General features: G+C 38.8%; 1 protein-coding gene across 11 annotated transcripts in view; it reads left to right on the forward strand.

Moving 5' to 3' along the window:
* Nucleotides 1-16,307, forward strand: part of CLYBL (citramalyl-CoA lyase) — a 255,684-nt gene that overhangs the window by 132,664 nt on the left and 106,713 nt on the right. For all 11 annotated transcript variants that reach the window (XR_014237204.1, XR_014237205.1, XR_014237206.1 and 8 more), the window contains exon 2: nucleotides 1,998-2,184. Coding sequence is in view for 6 of the 11 variants with exons in the window: in XM_082366165.1 (XP_082222291.1) it covers nucleotides 1,998-2,184 (187 nt within the window). In the remaining 5 variants the exon portion in view is untranslated. The remainder of the gene's footprint in view (nucleotides 1-1,997; nucleotides 2,185-16,307) is intronic.

Below are 16,307 nucleotides of genomic sequence, written 5' to 3' on the forward strand. Positions count from 1 at the left end.
AGATTCAGGTGGTGTGGCTTGGAGATCACAGTGGCCGGATCCAAATTGGCAGTCAGAAGCTATTTCGCATGGAGGAAATCTCAGTTTTCATGAAATGAAGGTGTCTTTGGCTTTTACATGTGCAGTTACAACAAATCCTCATGAGGAGTGATTTTGCCCTAAGCATTTCTTGGTAAATAAAATTTTCATCTTTTAATTTCATTTTTACGATTTTAAAGGAAATGGATATGTTGCAAATTCTGGTTTCCAGTACGAATAAGTAAAATGTGGTTGTTGCTATTACATCATTATATTTTCTCTTTTTTAAGATAAATCAGATATTTTTAATCAATATAAAACGATGACAGATACTTTGGGAATTCTTCAATTATCTGTCCATACTATATTTTATATCAATATTAGATAAATGTCTTGTAATATATGTATACTTTTAAAACCCATCTATATGTCACCATATCTCACATAGCACAATGCTTATGTTATGCAAAAATAAGACTTCGACTCACATTTTAGATTTTATTAAGGTTAGCTTCAAGAAAGAATGAGGGAGCCCTTAACAAAATTGATAGGCCACCAAAAAGATGCTGATTTTTTCTTGAGATACAGTGTCACAAGGCACACTAATCATGGGAAAATGTTACAACTGTGTAAAATATTTGATGGCACTAACGGAGGATAACTGCTAAATGTCAAGAGCTTTCATGAAGAATACAGCTGGCATATTTTTGAAAGGATCATGCTGTTTACCCTGGGGGGGTAAAACATTAGGGTGTTACCAAGTTTGCTGGGGCTTTCACCTTTCTTTAACTGGGATTTTCATGACGTATAGCTCCATCTGTTATGGCAGGGCTGGTTTCATGGATGTGTGACCTGCACAGTCACGGATGGCCCTATGCTTAGAAGGGTCTGGTGCTTTGTGTGATGTTTTTCTGTTGCCATCTTGAAATTCCCAATAAATTTTGAACAGGGCTCTGCACTTTTATTTTACACAGGGTGCTTCAAATTATGTAACTGGTCTTGATTGTGAAAGCTGATTTCATCTTCCTTTGCCGTGTGTTATGGGCTAAAACATGGTTTTCACGGGACCAAACTATGGACCAGGTTAGGGGAGAGGGCTGCGGTGAGCCAAGGGAGCTTCTGGCCAACTCCTCTTATTTCCACAGGAAATGGGAATGAGGCTAAACTTAGTACAATAGGAGAAGTGGGGAGAGAGCAGAGTTTACGAGCAGGCAGGGCTACTGACAGCTAGAGTTTCTCCGTTAAGAACAGCAGCAGTGGCTGCCATTCCCGCTACACCCACCTACCACATCAAGCTAATAACCCCCAGGCTCCAGCTGATCGCTTCATGTGCATTATTTCCTTTAACTTAATTTTCTCAGCAACCTGCAACATGAGTATTATTTTTACAGATGAAGAATCTGAAGTTTCCAGCAATCAAGTTGCCCATAATTACAGAGCTAATAATGGTCTTTGCTGACTTAAGAAGTAGCCAGCCAGCCTTGTCTGTTGTTAACATTGAACTTGAATCACTTATTTGTCTACTCAAAAAGATTCATTGTCAGGGAGAGAGCCATAGACTTTGTTTACATAGATTGTTCATTTTCTACTTTTTACTTTCATATAATTGTAGATAGTATTGTTCTTTAGGGCCTTTTGGATGTAAATTTCTTAACTTTTTTCTCCCTGGATGCTATCTGGACAGCATACTAATGCTGGAAGTGTTTTTCCAAGAAGAGATAGCTACACCCTCCTTCTTTTCTCAGAAGATTGTGTCAGTAAACAGTATTATATATTTCTTAAACCTCAGCCAAAATGACATTCTGTTGCTTGATTATTTCTGTTGTTATTGTTTTCCTAGTTGTTATGTGTGATTATGTTCTGCCAGAAGTTAAAAAAATTATCCATGTTTTCTATTTTAATTTTGTATTAAAATAAGGTTTTTCAAAAATTTATAAATGAATCCTATTCTGGACTAATTCTAATTATGTCTTCTGCAGGAAAGCATCTCTGGCAGCTGATGTGTCCAGGCTTGGGTACAGTTCCTCACCCAATCACAAATACATTCCCCGAAGGGCAGTGCTCTATGTACCTGGAAATGATGAAAAGAAAATTAAGAAGATTCCCTCTCTGAATGTGGATTGTGCAGTCCTCGACTGTGAGGATGGTGTGGCTGTGAACAAAAAGGTAAATGGCATGATTTTTCCTTATGATGGAAAAAGGAAATGAATTGAAATTTGGTGCTCTCCTGGTAGCACTGCTCACTATTTGGAAAGAGTCTACTGTACTCACCTTTTTCTGATTATCGACGTGTTCTTGACCAGCCCTTGTGTGGGTTCTGAATGTGTATGTTTCTTTTCTCCAAGAGACAGGAAGAATCCAGCCAAGATATATTTAAAATCATGGCCTTCAGTATATGTGACTATGGTGTGTGTATAGATAAAGAGATACACACTTAAAAAAAAAGAGAGATAGACACTCAATCCATTTTGGCTGTGATATTTGCTGGTTTGGGTAAATGACTTAATCCTAGAATTGTGGTGTAAATTTTTCAGACCAGTAAGATGGAATTAGGAATTTATCTCTTTTTTTTACTGCCAGGTATATTGTGTAGTGGCCTTATCTCTTCTGGGACAAGTGCCAATAAAAGAAAAGATAGACTTCAATGGATGAGTCACCATTTTCCCTCCTTAATTAAAGAGAAACTACACACAGAACCTTAAGGTTGCAGCTTTTGGTTGATTTTCTCATGGCCTGATCAAAGAAATGAGTCGTAGAAAATACCCAATTTGTAAATAGGTACAAAAGGTTCTTACTGGGTGGTAGCATAGTGGATGCTTTTTGTTTCATTTTGGTTTGCCTAACTTCTTTTTCTAGGTTTTTATAATGAGCAAAGATTTGTTCAATAATTGGGTGAAATACATAAATTATTTTAACAATAACTGATGTTTGCATGGAACTTTTTAAATTAAACACATGCTTTCCCTCAACCTTCATCTATCCAGTCCCTAGACAATGAGGTTGGGCTGGGAATGGATTGTGGGGCTGGTGGCACAGAAGGAGCTGGCCGTCTGGATTTATATCTATTTGGATAGTTTCTTTTCCTAGGTGGTCTGAAATAACGTGGTTGTCCTATACAACTTTCTTGATTAATCGCTTTCCTTGGAGATTCTAGCAAACAAATATTTGCCTTATTTTTTTTTTTTAAGTTAATTTACAACATCTTTCTAATGGTCAAACCAAGGCTTTACAAGTGTTTGGGAAGGGATTAGAATAAACATGTGGAATCTAAAGCGTCTACTCAACATCTTTGGGATGCACCAAGGAAAGTGCAATTCATCTTCTTTCTCAGAGATTAAGGTAAACAGGGCTTTTCTTGAAGGACATAATATGATTCCAGGATGCTCCCTTCCAAAACTCATGTAGTGCACTCTAAGATTAGATACTAAATTGTAATTCTAGTTCTGTGTGACCCAGGGCAATTCACTTGACTTCTTTGCCTCAATTTTTTATCTGTACTGTGGGATGACAAAATCTTCTTTTGTCAGGGATAGGGATTATTACAAGGAATAAGCTTGATAAAATGCCTGGAGTAGCTTGATTTCCTATAGGGAATAGATTAGATAAATCCTGTAGTAATCATGATTAGAGGGGAATTTATTTTAGCTTGTAGCACAGTGAGCCATTAGGTGCCCTGATAAACTTCTAACTGTATTTCTTCACAAACCTTGAGGCTATCTTCCTATTCCCACCTGAGGATGTTTCCTGCTACCCAGATGAGTTCGAAATATGGTTCATTCCTGCCTCGTATTTCCTTACTATTTATCTGTGTTCTGAAGCCCATCCTTATACCCGGAGCCACTACTGAGGAGGAACCTAAGGAGGGGCAGGGGAGAGAAGAGTTTATGATGGACAAGTTGTGCCCGCCATCTTGGCATCTATGTCCAGACAGTGTCTTTGTTCAGACAGAGCACTGCAGTTCTCTCTCTTTTTAAATTAATTTCTTTATTTATTTTTATTTATTTATTTATTTGGCTGCGTCAGGTTGTAGTTGTGGCACACGGGATCTTTCGTTGCAATGCGTGGGCTCCTCTCTAGTTGTGGTGCGCGAGCTCTGTAGTTTGTGGCACATGAGCTCAATAGTCGTGGCTCGTGGGCTTAGTTGCCCCACGGCATGTGGGATCTTAGTTTCCTGACCAGGGGTCAAACCGGCGTCCCCTGCATTGCAAGACGGATTCTTAACCACTGCGTTAATTGCCAGACACACTGTTTTACGTATGCTGAACTTGGAGTCAACCAAATTTCCCTTTCTTATCCACAGAGAGTTCTGGCAAGCCAGGCTAGTACTTATAAAACACTTTTCCCCCTAATTTTATCTCATATATTTCATTTCATAGCCCTAGCCTGTCAATGTCTTTTTGGATTTTGATTTCATCATCCAACATTTATACCACCTGAGAATTTGCCCAGCACACTAGAAAAATTTAACAAGTTTCTGATAGAAATGTTGAAGAGGTTGGAGCCAAGTGCTGTGCAAGCATGCCACTAGAAACTTCTGTTCAAGTTCACTTAACCAACATTTATATAATGGTGACTAAATGCCAGGCACTGTTCTAAGGGCTTTAATTTGTATAACAACCAAGTAAGTAATACTGCTTCTACAGATAAGGAAACAAGCATGGAGAGGTCAAGTTCATGAAGCAGTTCTGTGAATATGGTTATTCAGTCACCTAACTCTCCTAAAATCCAGACTTTTCACAAGAATAGTATAAGAGACTTCATCTAATGCCATTTCAAAATGAAGACACCTTCCTGGTTTACATGGTCTAGCAATACCTTCTCTCTCCACATACCTCCACCTTGCCAGAAAAATGAGGTTAGTTAGATGAGACTTAATCTTGAAGAACCCGTCAGTACTACCTAGTTGTTACCACCTTTGCTTTGAAGTGCTGGAGAGACGAAAATGGTAATAGCTACCATCTACCGAGAGTTTTCTATGTAAGAGGTGCTATAATAAATGCTTTAACTATCTCATTTTCTCCTTATAGCAAAGTTTTGTCCAGGGTCATTAAATGGCAGATTTGAACCTCTTAGAATTTTTGCCAGGAATCAGCCTCAAGTTCACCTGTTGGCATATTCCATACATAACTCACATTTTCCTCCTTTCTCGGAACGTTAGTGCCTTGGCTTCTCTTTATCTTTTGTCACCTTTGTATACTCCGTAGTTTCTCAAAGTTTACCGACAGGAGTGCCGTGTTCACATTTGCAGATTCTTTCAGCGTCTTGGGATTTTAATGCATTTAAACCTAGGGACTTCAATTCATTTGAAATGTCCAGATAAGTCTGAAACTTCTCACGTAACTCATATTATTTTTCTTTTCTTGAAGTCACCTGTTAATCATATTTTTGTTTGAATATTATTCCTCTTGATGGAGAAGATAGAATAGAGAACATTTTCAGTGAGTTTATTTCTTACCATGTTAAAACTGTCATTTCAAATGATCTAGTTATGGTTTTGCTAAACTGAACTATTATTGCCTAATTCAACTTTCTTGGCATTATTAAAACTTAGTCACTTCATTTTAGATATTTCATTTCTTTTTTAGTAATTGACTAATTCCGTATTTCATTTAACTGACTCTGTGGAGTATGGGCTTGTAATGAAAACAAGAGGAGCTTCCACAGAGCAGTTTATAAGTATATAATACCTTCCAGCAGGCTCTAATCCTGTCCTGTTAATCCAATTTGTGTTTAAGCGGCTCCTTCATGTCAAGGATGGCGCTACCAGCTCACCTTTCCAAGCATGGATGATGAAAAGATCATCTCCACTACCCTCTTATCATCTCCTTTTCATTGTCAAATGCATGAGGAGATACAGGGCTGTCTAAGCCACTGCTTGCTGGGACACAGTGAAAATAAGCCAAGTAATGCACAGATTTCTGGTGAAATCTCCATGACACGGGGTGAGGCCAAGAAGGTAGGAGTAAAATAGATAGAGGCAGGGTTCCAGAGCTGCTATTTTAGTTGAGTAAATATTTAAATTTATTTAATATTTAAGTTTAAATATGTAAATTTTTTTAATACTCAATATTTAACTAAATATTGAGTACCTACTCAACCAGGCACCATGGCAAGCAGGAGGAGAACAAAGATGGTTGCATGGTCCCCAACCCAGAGGAGTCAAAGGTTGGTGGAGAGACAGGCAAAAAAAATAAATTGTAATCTAACAAGATAGGTCTATAAGAATGCATACTTTTTATTATCATTTGGTTCTACATATTTTTTTAATCTCTGTTTTGATCTCTTGCTTGAGCCGTGAGATACAAAGAGGCTTCCCAAACTCTCTGTGGTGAAGAACCAGTCTGGTTATTTTTATTTGTTGTTGTTACTTTGTTTCATTTTTTAAAAAAATTCTAAACTATTGTGGACCAATACTTGTATAAAATACAATAAAAATGAATTGCTCTAAAAATTAAATGCTGCTTGGGTATTGCAGCAATGTCAAGTGCTATAGAGGTTTCTAAACCCATGTTCCCTATTTTGTACTAACCTCCTGGTGGCATGGTCATGGTGAGAGTTTGTGGATAAAGAGTGGCCCACAGACCACAGTTTGAGTAGAAGGGACTTAGAAGTTTTAAATTTCTAAGTGTATATGAGGTTTTTAATTTATTCTTTTGTTGCTGACCTCAAGGTTGGTTGCATGATGGTTAGAGAATGTGATCTGAATGATGCTGATTTTTGGAAACTTATTGAGTTCTGCTTTATGGCCTATTACATGAGCCATTTTTGTAAATGTTTCATGTATACTTAATAAGAATGTATATTGTCTGTTTATTAGATGCAGAGTTCTATGTATTTTCCGTTAGACCAAACCTGTTAATTATATTGTTCCAATAGCTAAATCTTTAATAATTTTCATCTGCTTGATATATTAATAATTAAGAGGCTAGTTGAAAGTTACCCTCCAATGGAGAATTCACCAATTTCTCCCTGTAGTTCTATCAATTTTTGCTGCTGATAGTTTGAGCCTATGTTATAAGGTGTATACAAATTTAAAATTATTAGATCCTCCACGTATATTGAATTATCTATTATTATGCCTGACCCTCTTCATCCCCTGTAATGCTTTTTTCTTTATTTTTTTATTTTATTATTATTTTTAACAACACTGCTTTGTTTTCATTATATTTTAGTCTTTTTTAAAATAAATTTATTTATTTATTTATTTATTTTTGGCTGCGTTGGGTCTTCGTTGCTGCGCGCGGGCTTTCTCCAGTTGCAGAGAGCGGGGGCTACTCCTCGTGGCAGTGTGTGGGCTTCTCATTGTAGTGGCTTCTCTTGTTGTGAAGCACGGACTCTAGGCATGCGGGCTTCAGTAGTTGTGACACGTGGGCTCAGTAGTTGTGGCTCACGGGCTTTAGAGCGCAGGCTCAGTAGTTGTGGCGCAGGGGCTTAGCTGCTCCACGGCATGTGAGATCTTCCTGGACCAGGGCTCGAACCCGTGTCCCCGGCATTGGCAGGCGGATTCTTTACCACTGCACCACCAGGGAAGCCCGCTTTTTTTCTTTAAAGTTTATGTGATCTGATAAGAATACACCAGGTTTCTTTCTTTTTTTTTTTTAGGCTGCATTGGGTCTTTGTTGCTGCGCACGGGCTTTCTCTAGTTGCGGCGAGCGGGGGCTACTCTTCGTTGTGGTGCACGGGCTTCTCATTGCGGTGGCTTCTCTTGTTGCAGAACAAGGTCTCTAGGTGCGTGGCCTTCAGTAGTTGTGGCACGTGGGCTCAGTAGTTGTGGCTCACAGGCTCTAGAGCGCAGCCTTAGTAGTTGTGGCGCACGGGCTTAGTTGCTCCGCGGCATGTGGGATCTTCCCAGACCAGTCATCGAACCCGTGTCCCCAGCATTGGCAGGCAGATTCTTAATCACTGCGCCACCAGGGAAGTCCCCAGCAGCTTTCTTTTGATCAGTATTTGCCCAGTATACTGTTTTCAGCCTTTTCTTTCAACTTTTCCATATCTTTATGATTTAAATATGTCTCCTATTGTTTTAAAAGTTTTATATTCATGTAGACAATCTGTGTCTTTTAACTGGAACATTAACCCACTTACTTCTAATATAGTTACTAATAAATTTAGATTTAAATATGCCATTATATTTGACCCATTTTTCTCACCTGTTCTATGTTTCTTTTCTTTTCTTTTTTTTGGGGGGCCACACCACGCAGCTTATGGGATCTTAGTTGCATGACCAGGGATTGAACCCAGGCCCATGGCAGTGAAAGTGCAGAGTCCTAACCACTGGACTGCCAGGGAATTCCCTCTTTTTCTAATTTTACTTGCCTTTTAAAGATTATTTGACTTTTTTGATTTATTTCCTTAGTCCATTTTTTCCTCTCTTAGTTTAGAAGTTATGGCTGTGTTTCTAATTTTTATCGGTTACTCCTGAAATTTTACCAAGTATACTTAGCAAAGCCTAAAATTAACCTGTGTCTTCTTCCTGGACAAAACAAGAATTTTAGAAAGATTTAAATTCAATCATCTCCCTCGCCAATTTATATTATTTTTAAGGAACATTTCAGTTATCTCTTTTTAATCCCATGAATTTTACATTGTTACTATATCACTATTTTATATGTACAGTTGTTAATTTAGATTAAGCTACATATTTTACCACTTTCTCTGATCATTTATTCCTTCGTGTATCTCAGACCTTCTTTCTGGGGTTATCTTTCTTTCTCCTGGTGTTCACCCTTCAGAATTTCTCTATAGCGAAGGTTTGTTGATAGTAAACTCTCATAGTTTTTGTTTATTTGAAATGTCTTCATTGTTTGCCTGGGTAGACAAGTTTAGATTGACAGTTATTTGCTCTCAGGACTTTGAAGATATTATTTCATTGCCTTCTGGTTACTATTAGTGCTACTGAGAACTCTATTGTTAAATCTAAAAACTAGGTTATTTGTCATTTCTTTGGCTGTGCTGAAGATCTTTTGTCTTTGGTGTACTGAAGTTTTGCTAAAATATTGAATAGTTATTGATGTATGCCTCCTTACCTCCTTTTCCCCCTTCTTTCCTTTTGCTTGGTGTAAGTGTTTTTTTTTGTGTATTTGTGTGCTCATGTCTTTTATCAGTTCTATAAAATTTCTACTATTAGCACTTCAGATATCACTTCTAGTCCATCATTTCTGTTCTTTCCTTCAGAGATGCCAAGTAGACATATTAGGAAATGTTTGTTTTATCCTCCTTGTCTTTTACTATCTTTTCATGTTTTCGATCTCCTTGTCTCTCTCTGCCACATTCTGGGTTAGTTCTTCATATCTAATCAACATTTTTCTAATTGCCCATCAGTTGTGTCTAATTTATGTAACCCATCCTCTGAGTTTTTAATTTTAATGATTATATTTTTCATATCTAGAACTTCCATTTGATTCTTTTTCATATCTGTTTGGTACATTCTGAATCTGATAATTTCAATATTTTTGCATCTAAATTGCTATTTGTTATTCAATGACTCATACTCATGGTATGAACCCATATTGATTGGAATTATTTCTTGGGAATCCCAAGGGCCAGTTATTTCTTGGGAACCCATATTGATTGGAATTATTTCTTGGGAATCCCAAGGGAATCCAAGAGTAGGAAGATTTTCCTCTAAAGAGAGTTTGTATTTGCTTCTGCTTGGAGTCAGGGATAGTATTAATCTGGAGTCTTTGTTTATTCTCCTCAGCTTTGCAGTGATCTCAGGCTAGTATCCTGCTACCAGGTCGATATAGGTATTTGGTTCCTAGCTTTCTTATTTTTCTGACTCCTCATAAATCAGAATTCATTTTTTTGTTGTTGTTGTTGTTTTACATTGGTCCTTATGTTCTTAATGAACCCAGCAATGCATTAAAAAGTACTTTTGTTGCAATGTATCTATTTTATAGCTGTCGGCCCTTCAGAGAATGTAGTCTGCCATATTGCCAAAAGTAAAGTACCCATCCTTTCAAATTTTTAAATTATAAACTTTAAAAAATTAGTGTAAAATTTATTTTTACATATAGAGTCAAATCGTTGTGAAATAAAGCAGCCCCTAATCATTATTCCATTCCCTTCTCCAGAGATAATCCCTTTTATCTCTTCTAGCTTATTCTTGTGGCATTTATTCCCATATCTCTAAATAATACACTTTTTGAATTATTTTCTCAACTTCAGGCACGATATTGACTCCCTGCTGTGGGAGTTATCTCTCCCTCCTGCTACCACCCTGTCCCCATTACATGTGAACCTTTCCCATCCTTCACTTGTCCCAGTACAATTATATGTAACTTTGATGAGATTGGTATTCAGTGTAAAAAGTATTAGAGTTGAGTCACATAGTAATAAACTGATCACCTTTTCTTTTTTGGCCGTGCAGTGCGGCATGTGGGATCTTAGTTCCCCGACCAGGGATCAAACCTGCGCCCCCTGCTTTGGAAGCTCAGAGTCTTAGCCACTGGACCGCCAGGGAAGTCCCCTCCTTTCCTTTTCTGCCAGCCTGTTGTTTTTCCTGGAGTTCATAATTATCTGTTTCTTCCCCTGGTTTATTTTTCTATTCAGTTGTCGCTAATTCAACACCCACATCTTCACTAATTGTCTAAATCTCTTAATATGTTTAGAAGCATCTGGTATTTTATTAGTTTCATCTTCTTGGAGAAATCTCTCCTTGACTCTTCAGATCCCCTCAAGTCTGAACTACTTGTCCTTCAGGCCTGCAGCACAATTGGAATCCTGAACTCTCCCTTTCCACCACCCTGGGAATTCCCTTTGCCTCTCTGTTGGGTTGGATATCCTGTTTTCTGGATTCTGTGACTCTTTATATCTGGGTATGGTTCCCTGTTTGGGTGAGGACACCCTCTAATAGTTCCTGAGAGAAGGTTCCCCTCTGAAGACCAGAAGCAACTTATACATAGTCTGATTTTTTCCTAATTTGATTTGTAAAGAGCAGGAGTATATTTGGAATTTAAGGTAATGAGTGTCTTACATTTATCCTTCCGGAAGCCAAAGGAGGAGCTCTGAATTGTGGTTCAAGGAAGGCTTTTCTAAGGGAACTTAAGCTAGTAAAATCTGGGATGTCATTCACGGGCACCTTGACTTGAGACCAGCAACCCGGTTCAGTGGAAAGGGTAGAGGGTTTGACAACAGATGGCTCATTTAAATTTCCCAGTTTTAACACTGTCTACCCAGGGAACTTGAGTTCTGTAATCTCATGAGCCTCTGTTTCTTTCTCTGTCCCATGAGATTGGTGATAATGAAACCTACATGACCCACCACCAGGCCAGCTGTGAGGCTCAAATAGAAAAGCATTTTGTAAACTTGCAACTGCTATAGAAATATTGCTTTAAAAAAAGAAAAAAGCAGGCGTCATTTAAAAAAAAATAAAGCTTAGAAAATTTAGGAGAATGGATATTTAACATGTGTCTTAAGATGTCTCTTTCAAGTAGAGGAACATAACTTTGATGGTCAAGAACATAGACTGGAGCCAGACTGTCGGATTCTGGTGTCTGGATTCTGACATCATCTTGTCCTAACCGTGTGACCTTGGACAAATGACCCCACCTCTCTGTGCCTCAGTTTCATCTTCTGTAAAATAAAGGTAATAATGGTAACAATAGTATCTACCACAACAGAATTATATTAAGTGGGTATTTGTAAAGTGATTAGAGCAGTGCCTGGCACATAACAAGTGTTGTATGAATATTTCGTAAATACCTAAATAGCAATTGTCTTAGCTGTACCCCTGGCCAAGAGTCTGATGCATCAGTTCAAGTCACTGATGATTGCTTACAATGCCAGGGTTTACTGGTATTGATTCGTACTTTAGATTCCTGACTCTCAGGGTAATATGCTGGCACAGATAGGTTTTTGCTCTAAATGTCATGGAGTTTGCAAGTTTTGCTATTTTTTTAACCTTCTCCCTCAACTATGGTAGACAAAGAAAAGACTCTAGAGACAGCAAAATACCACTTTTTCTTTCAAGCTCCCTCAAAGGTTTCTTAACACTAGGGGGCTAGAAACAGCTATAGAAAGATCTTACTTATGTTTTTCCTAAGGAAAACAAAGAGAAAATTATCTTTCTTAAGCAGCTAAGCAATAGGTTTTTACTTTGCATTTCTGTGCTGGGTACTTGACAGAAAGGGAGTAACAAAAGGATGGAGGAAGGTGGCCAACACTGTGAAGGCATTCCCCTGCCGCAGCTCAGAGCAAAGAAGCACTGGGCTGGGGTCTGGGTCCTGAGCAACCCCATGTACAATGCTGTTCTCATTTATGGTAAACAGAGGGAGAAGGATGGCCCGGGGCTGGGGCTGGGGTGTCTGAGGAGAGGTGCCCTCAGCAGTGGAGGGGAGCCCCTGGTCGGTGGGGGGTTGGAGCAGCAGCTACCTTCCCTACAACCTGCTCTGCATGCAGAGGACCTAGGGCTGCCAGGACCTAGGCCATCTTGTCAAAGCTGCCCTCTATCATGAAAAGCAAGGCGAAGCTATTTGCCTTCTAAGCAATAGTCGGTGCTTCAGAAACCCCACAGGATCACCCTCACTGGGCCATGTTCTTTGATTGCTCCAGCTCCCTCCACCCATCCTGGATACCAGGACATACGTAAGGACCAAAGGATTGCGGTTGTGGAGAGACAGTTGGAAGCAACACCGCAGAGATGAGGGGAGTACGGCTTTGTACCCCACAATAAGCCACTTTCTAAGTACTCTTCATAAACAGTAATTCATACCAGGAACTCCTATAGTTACCTGTCAGACTCTGCAGAACCCGGGAGTCATCGCATTTGCAAGTGTGAGTTGCTCATTAAGAAACACGAAATGTCAGTCAAGGTTGTTGGCTTATCATTAATCTTCAATTAATGTAAATAGATTTCCTGACACTCATCATTTTAAACCAGTTAACTCTTGAGTTCCTCTGTAATGCCTTTTTTATATATATATATATTTGTTTCTTTTTTCAGAGGTCACCAATTATCTTTTTTTTTTTTTTAATTTATTTTTGGCTGTGTTGGGTCCTCGTTTTTGTGCGAGGGCTTTCTGTAGTTGCGGCGACCGGGGGCCACTCTTCATTGCGGTGTGTGGGCCTCTCACTACCGCGGCCTCTCTTGTTGTGGAGCACAGGCTCCAGACACGCAGGCTCAGTAGTTGTGACGCACGGGCTTAGTTGCTCCGCGGCATGTGGGATCCTCCCAGACCAGGGCTCGAACCCGTGTCCCCTACATTAGCAGGCAGATTCTCAACCACTGTGCCACCAGGGAAGCCCCTGTAATGCCTTGTTTTGTTTTGTTTTGTTTTGTTTTAAAGTTTTTTTGATGTGGACCATTTTTAAAGTCTTTATTGAATTTGTTACAATAATGCTTCTGTTTTATGTTTTGGTTTTTTGGCCATGAGGCATGTGGGATCTTAGCTCCCTGACCAGGGATCGAACCCGCATCCCCTGCACTGGAAGGCAAAGTATTAACCACTGGACCACCAGGGAAGTCCCTGTAATGCCTTTAATTGCCACACAGATGTAAACTTTTTTTCTACCCTGAGCTTATGTATTCTCTCTAATTTGTGCTCTCTCATTTGGCTTCCTTTTGTGCACGCGTGTGCGCACACACACACACAAGTATGTAGATGCTAAACTACCACTTACACTTACCATACACATACACAAATCCACTTGGTTGAATTTTTTTTTTATCTTTTTTTTTTAATTAATTAATTAATTTATTGGCTGCGTTGGGTCTTCGTTGCTGCGCGTGGGCTTTCTCTAGTTGTGGTGCACGGGCTTCTCCTGTTGCCCAGTGTGGGCTCTAGGAGCGCGGACTTCAGTAGTTGCAGCACACGGGCTCAGTAGTTGTGGCGCACGGGCTTAGTTGCTCCGCGGCATGTGGGATCTTCCCGGACCAGGGCTTGAACCCGTGTCCCCTGCACTGGCAGGTGGATTCTTAACCACTGCACCACCAGGGAAGTCCCCACTTGGTTAAATTTTAAATACTCCTGTGCTGTCACTTTAGTTGAAATAAATTAGTAGAGTAGCGAGGAGGTGTATTCTCCCAACAGGCAGAAAGCTAACTGATGTGCAATGAATGATTAAATGTATACAGGGCGTGGGGAGCTAACTTCTCTTCAGTAGGGGAGTGAAATTAGGATGGGAAGGCTCCTCTCCCAGGGACCTTGCTTTTATTAAAAAAGACTTGAGAGCTTGGGAGATTTCTTCACTAGGAACTGGGATGTCTTTGAGTCTTGTGGGAACAGTATGGAGAGCTGAACTGTGCTTAGGAACTCTGTAAATTCTTTTTGATCCTTAAAGCTTCTGATAGAAAAACCTATCCAAGTTTTCATAAGAGCAGTAAAATGTTTTCAGTCTTTTATTAATCTCTTCATACCCAAGCATAAATAGGCTTTCCCTTTTGTGGAGTAATGGTAAAAAACAACAACAAAAACCCACCTCTTTCTCCCTCGTTTTGTTCTTCAAATGGGCATCTTCTTAGTGCAAGGATTCAAATATCTCTACTAGGGTCATAATAGCCAGCAATTTCCATTTAATAAGCTCAGCAAAATATCTTTACAAAGAGATGCAGGCTTCAAGTTGCCAGTAATATCTTTTCCAGCAATTTCTAGGAATCTAAGTAAGACTGAGTATAATCTATAACATGATATACCTGACTATGGAAAGGCCAGGCCTAGGCAATGAAACAGATGGTTGAGGTCCAGCTCAAAATTAAGGGTGAAAGAAAGGAACTCAGCTTAAATGAACTGAAACTTTATAAAAGTGGAAACTATAGCCATTTCCTCTGAAATGAACTAAGAAATAGCTTGGAGACTATAGTGAAAACCAGTAAACTTGCTTATTTCAACTTTGGTTACCAATTAAAATCTGTTCTTTTTAAACAGGGGACCAGAGGTGATTTTCACAAAATAAGCCCAAGAGGTTTCAGTTTGCTAAATCTCTGTGACTAAAGAACCAAGTACATATAGCCACCACCAAAATAAAGGGGATACAGCATGAAATCTTGCAGTGTAACATGCTTGATATCAAAGAATAGTGTTTTTTTCAAGTTTTCTTATTTAAGTGGCCACAGTTCATACCAAAGTATTAAATACCACCATGTTTTCAATAATAAATTAGTGGAGATATATATATATATTTTAACACCTTTATTGGAGTATAATTGCTTGACAATGTTGTGTTAGTGTCTGCTGTATAACAAAGTGAATGCCCCTAGTGGGTATATTTTAAGGCAGAATTTAAAATTCTGATTTAGAGAGACAATTAGGAAATAATATCCCCACACATCTATGGATAATTAATCTTCAACAAAGGAGGTAAGCATATACAATGGCGAAAAGATAGTCTCTAAAGCAAGTGGTATTGGAAAAGTTGGACAACCACATGTAAATCAATGAAGTTAGAACATACCTTCACACCATACACAAAAATAAGCTCAAAATGGCTTAAAGACTTAAATATAGGACATGACACCATAAAACTCTTAGAAGAGAATATAGGCAAAACATTCTCTGACGTAAATTGTACCAATGTTTCCTTAGGTCAGTATCCCAAGGCAATAGAAATAAAATCAAAAATAAACAAATGGGACCTAATCAAACTTACAAGGTTCTGTACAGCCAAAGAAACCATAAACAAAACAGAAAGACAACCTATGGACCCGGAGAAAATATTTGCAAGTGATGCAACCAACAAGGGCTTAATTTCCAAAATATACAAACAGCTCATACAACTCAATAACAAAAAAAAACAAACAACCCGATCAAAAAGTGGGCAGAAGACCTAAACAGACATTTCTTCAAAGACATACAGATGGCCAATGGGCACATGGAAAGGTGCTCATCATCACTAATTATTAGAGAAATGCAAATCAAAACTACAATGAGGTACCACCTCACACCTGTCAGAATGGGCATCATTAAAAAGTCTACAAATAATAAATGTTGGAGAGGGTGTGGAGCAAAGGAAACCCTCTTACACTGTTGGTAGGAATGTAAATTTGTGCAGCCAATATGGAAAAGAGTATAGAGGTTCCTCAAAAAGCTAAAAATAGAGTTGCCATATGATCCAGCAATTCCACTCCTGGGCATATACCCAGACAAAACTCTAATTCAAAAAGATACATGCACCCCTATGTTCATAGCAGCACTGCTTACAATAGCCAAGACATGGAAACACCTGAATGTCCATTGACAGATGAATGGATAAAGAAGATGTGATATATATATACAATGGAATATTACTCAGCCATAAAAAAGAGTGAAATAATGCCATTTGCAGCAACATGGATGGACCTAGAGATTATCATA

The sequence above is a fragment of the Balaenoptera borealis genome (genome assembly GCF_965194805.1).
Source record: "Balaenoptera borealis genome assembly, chromosome: 18".
NCBI lineage: Eukaryota > Metazoa > Chordata > Mammalia > Artiodactyla > Balaenopteridae > Balaenoptera > Balaenoptera borealis.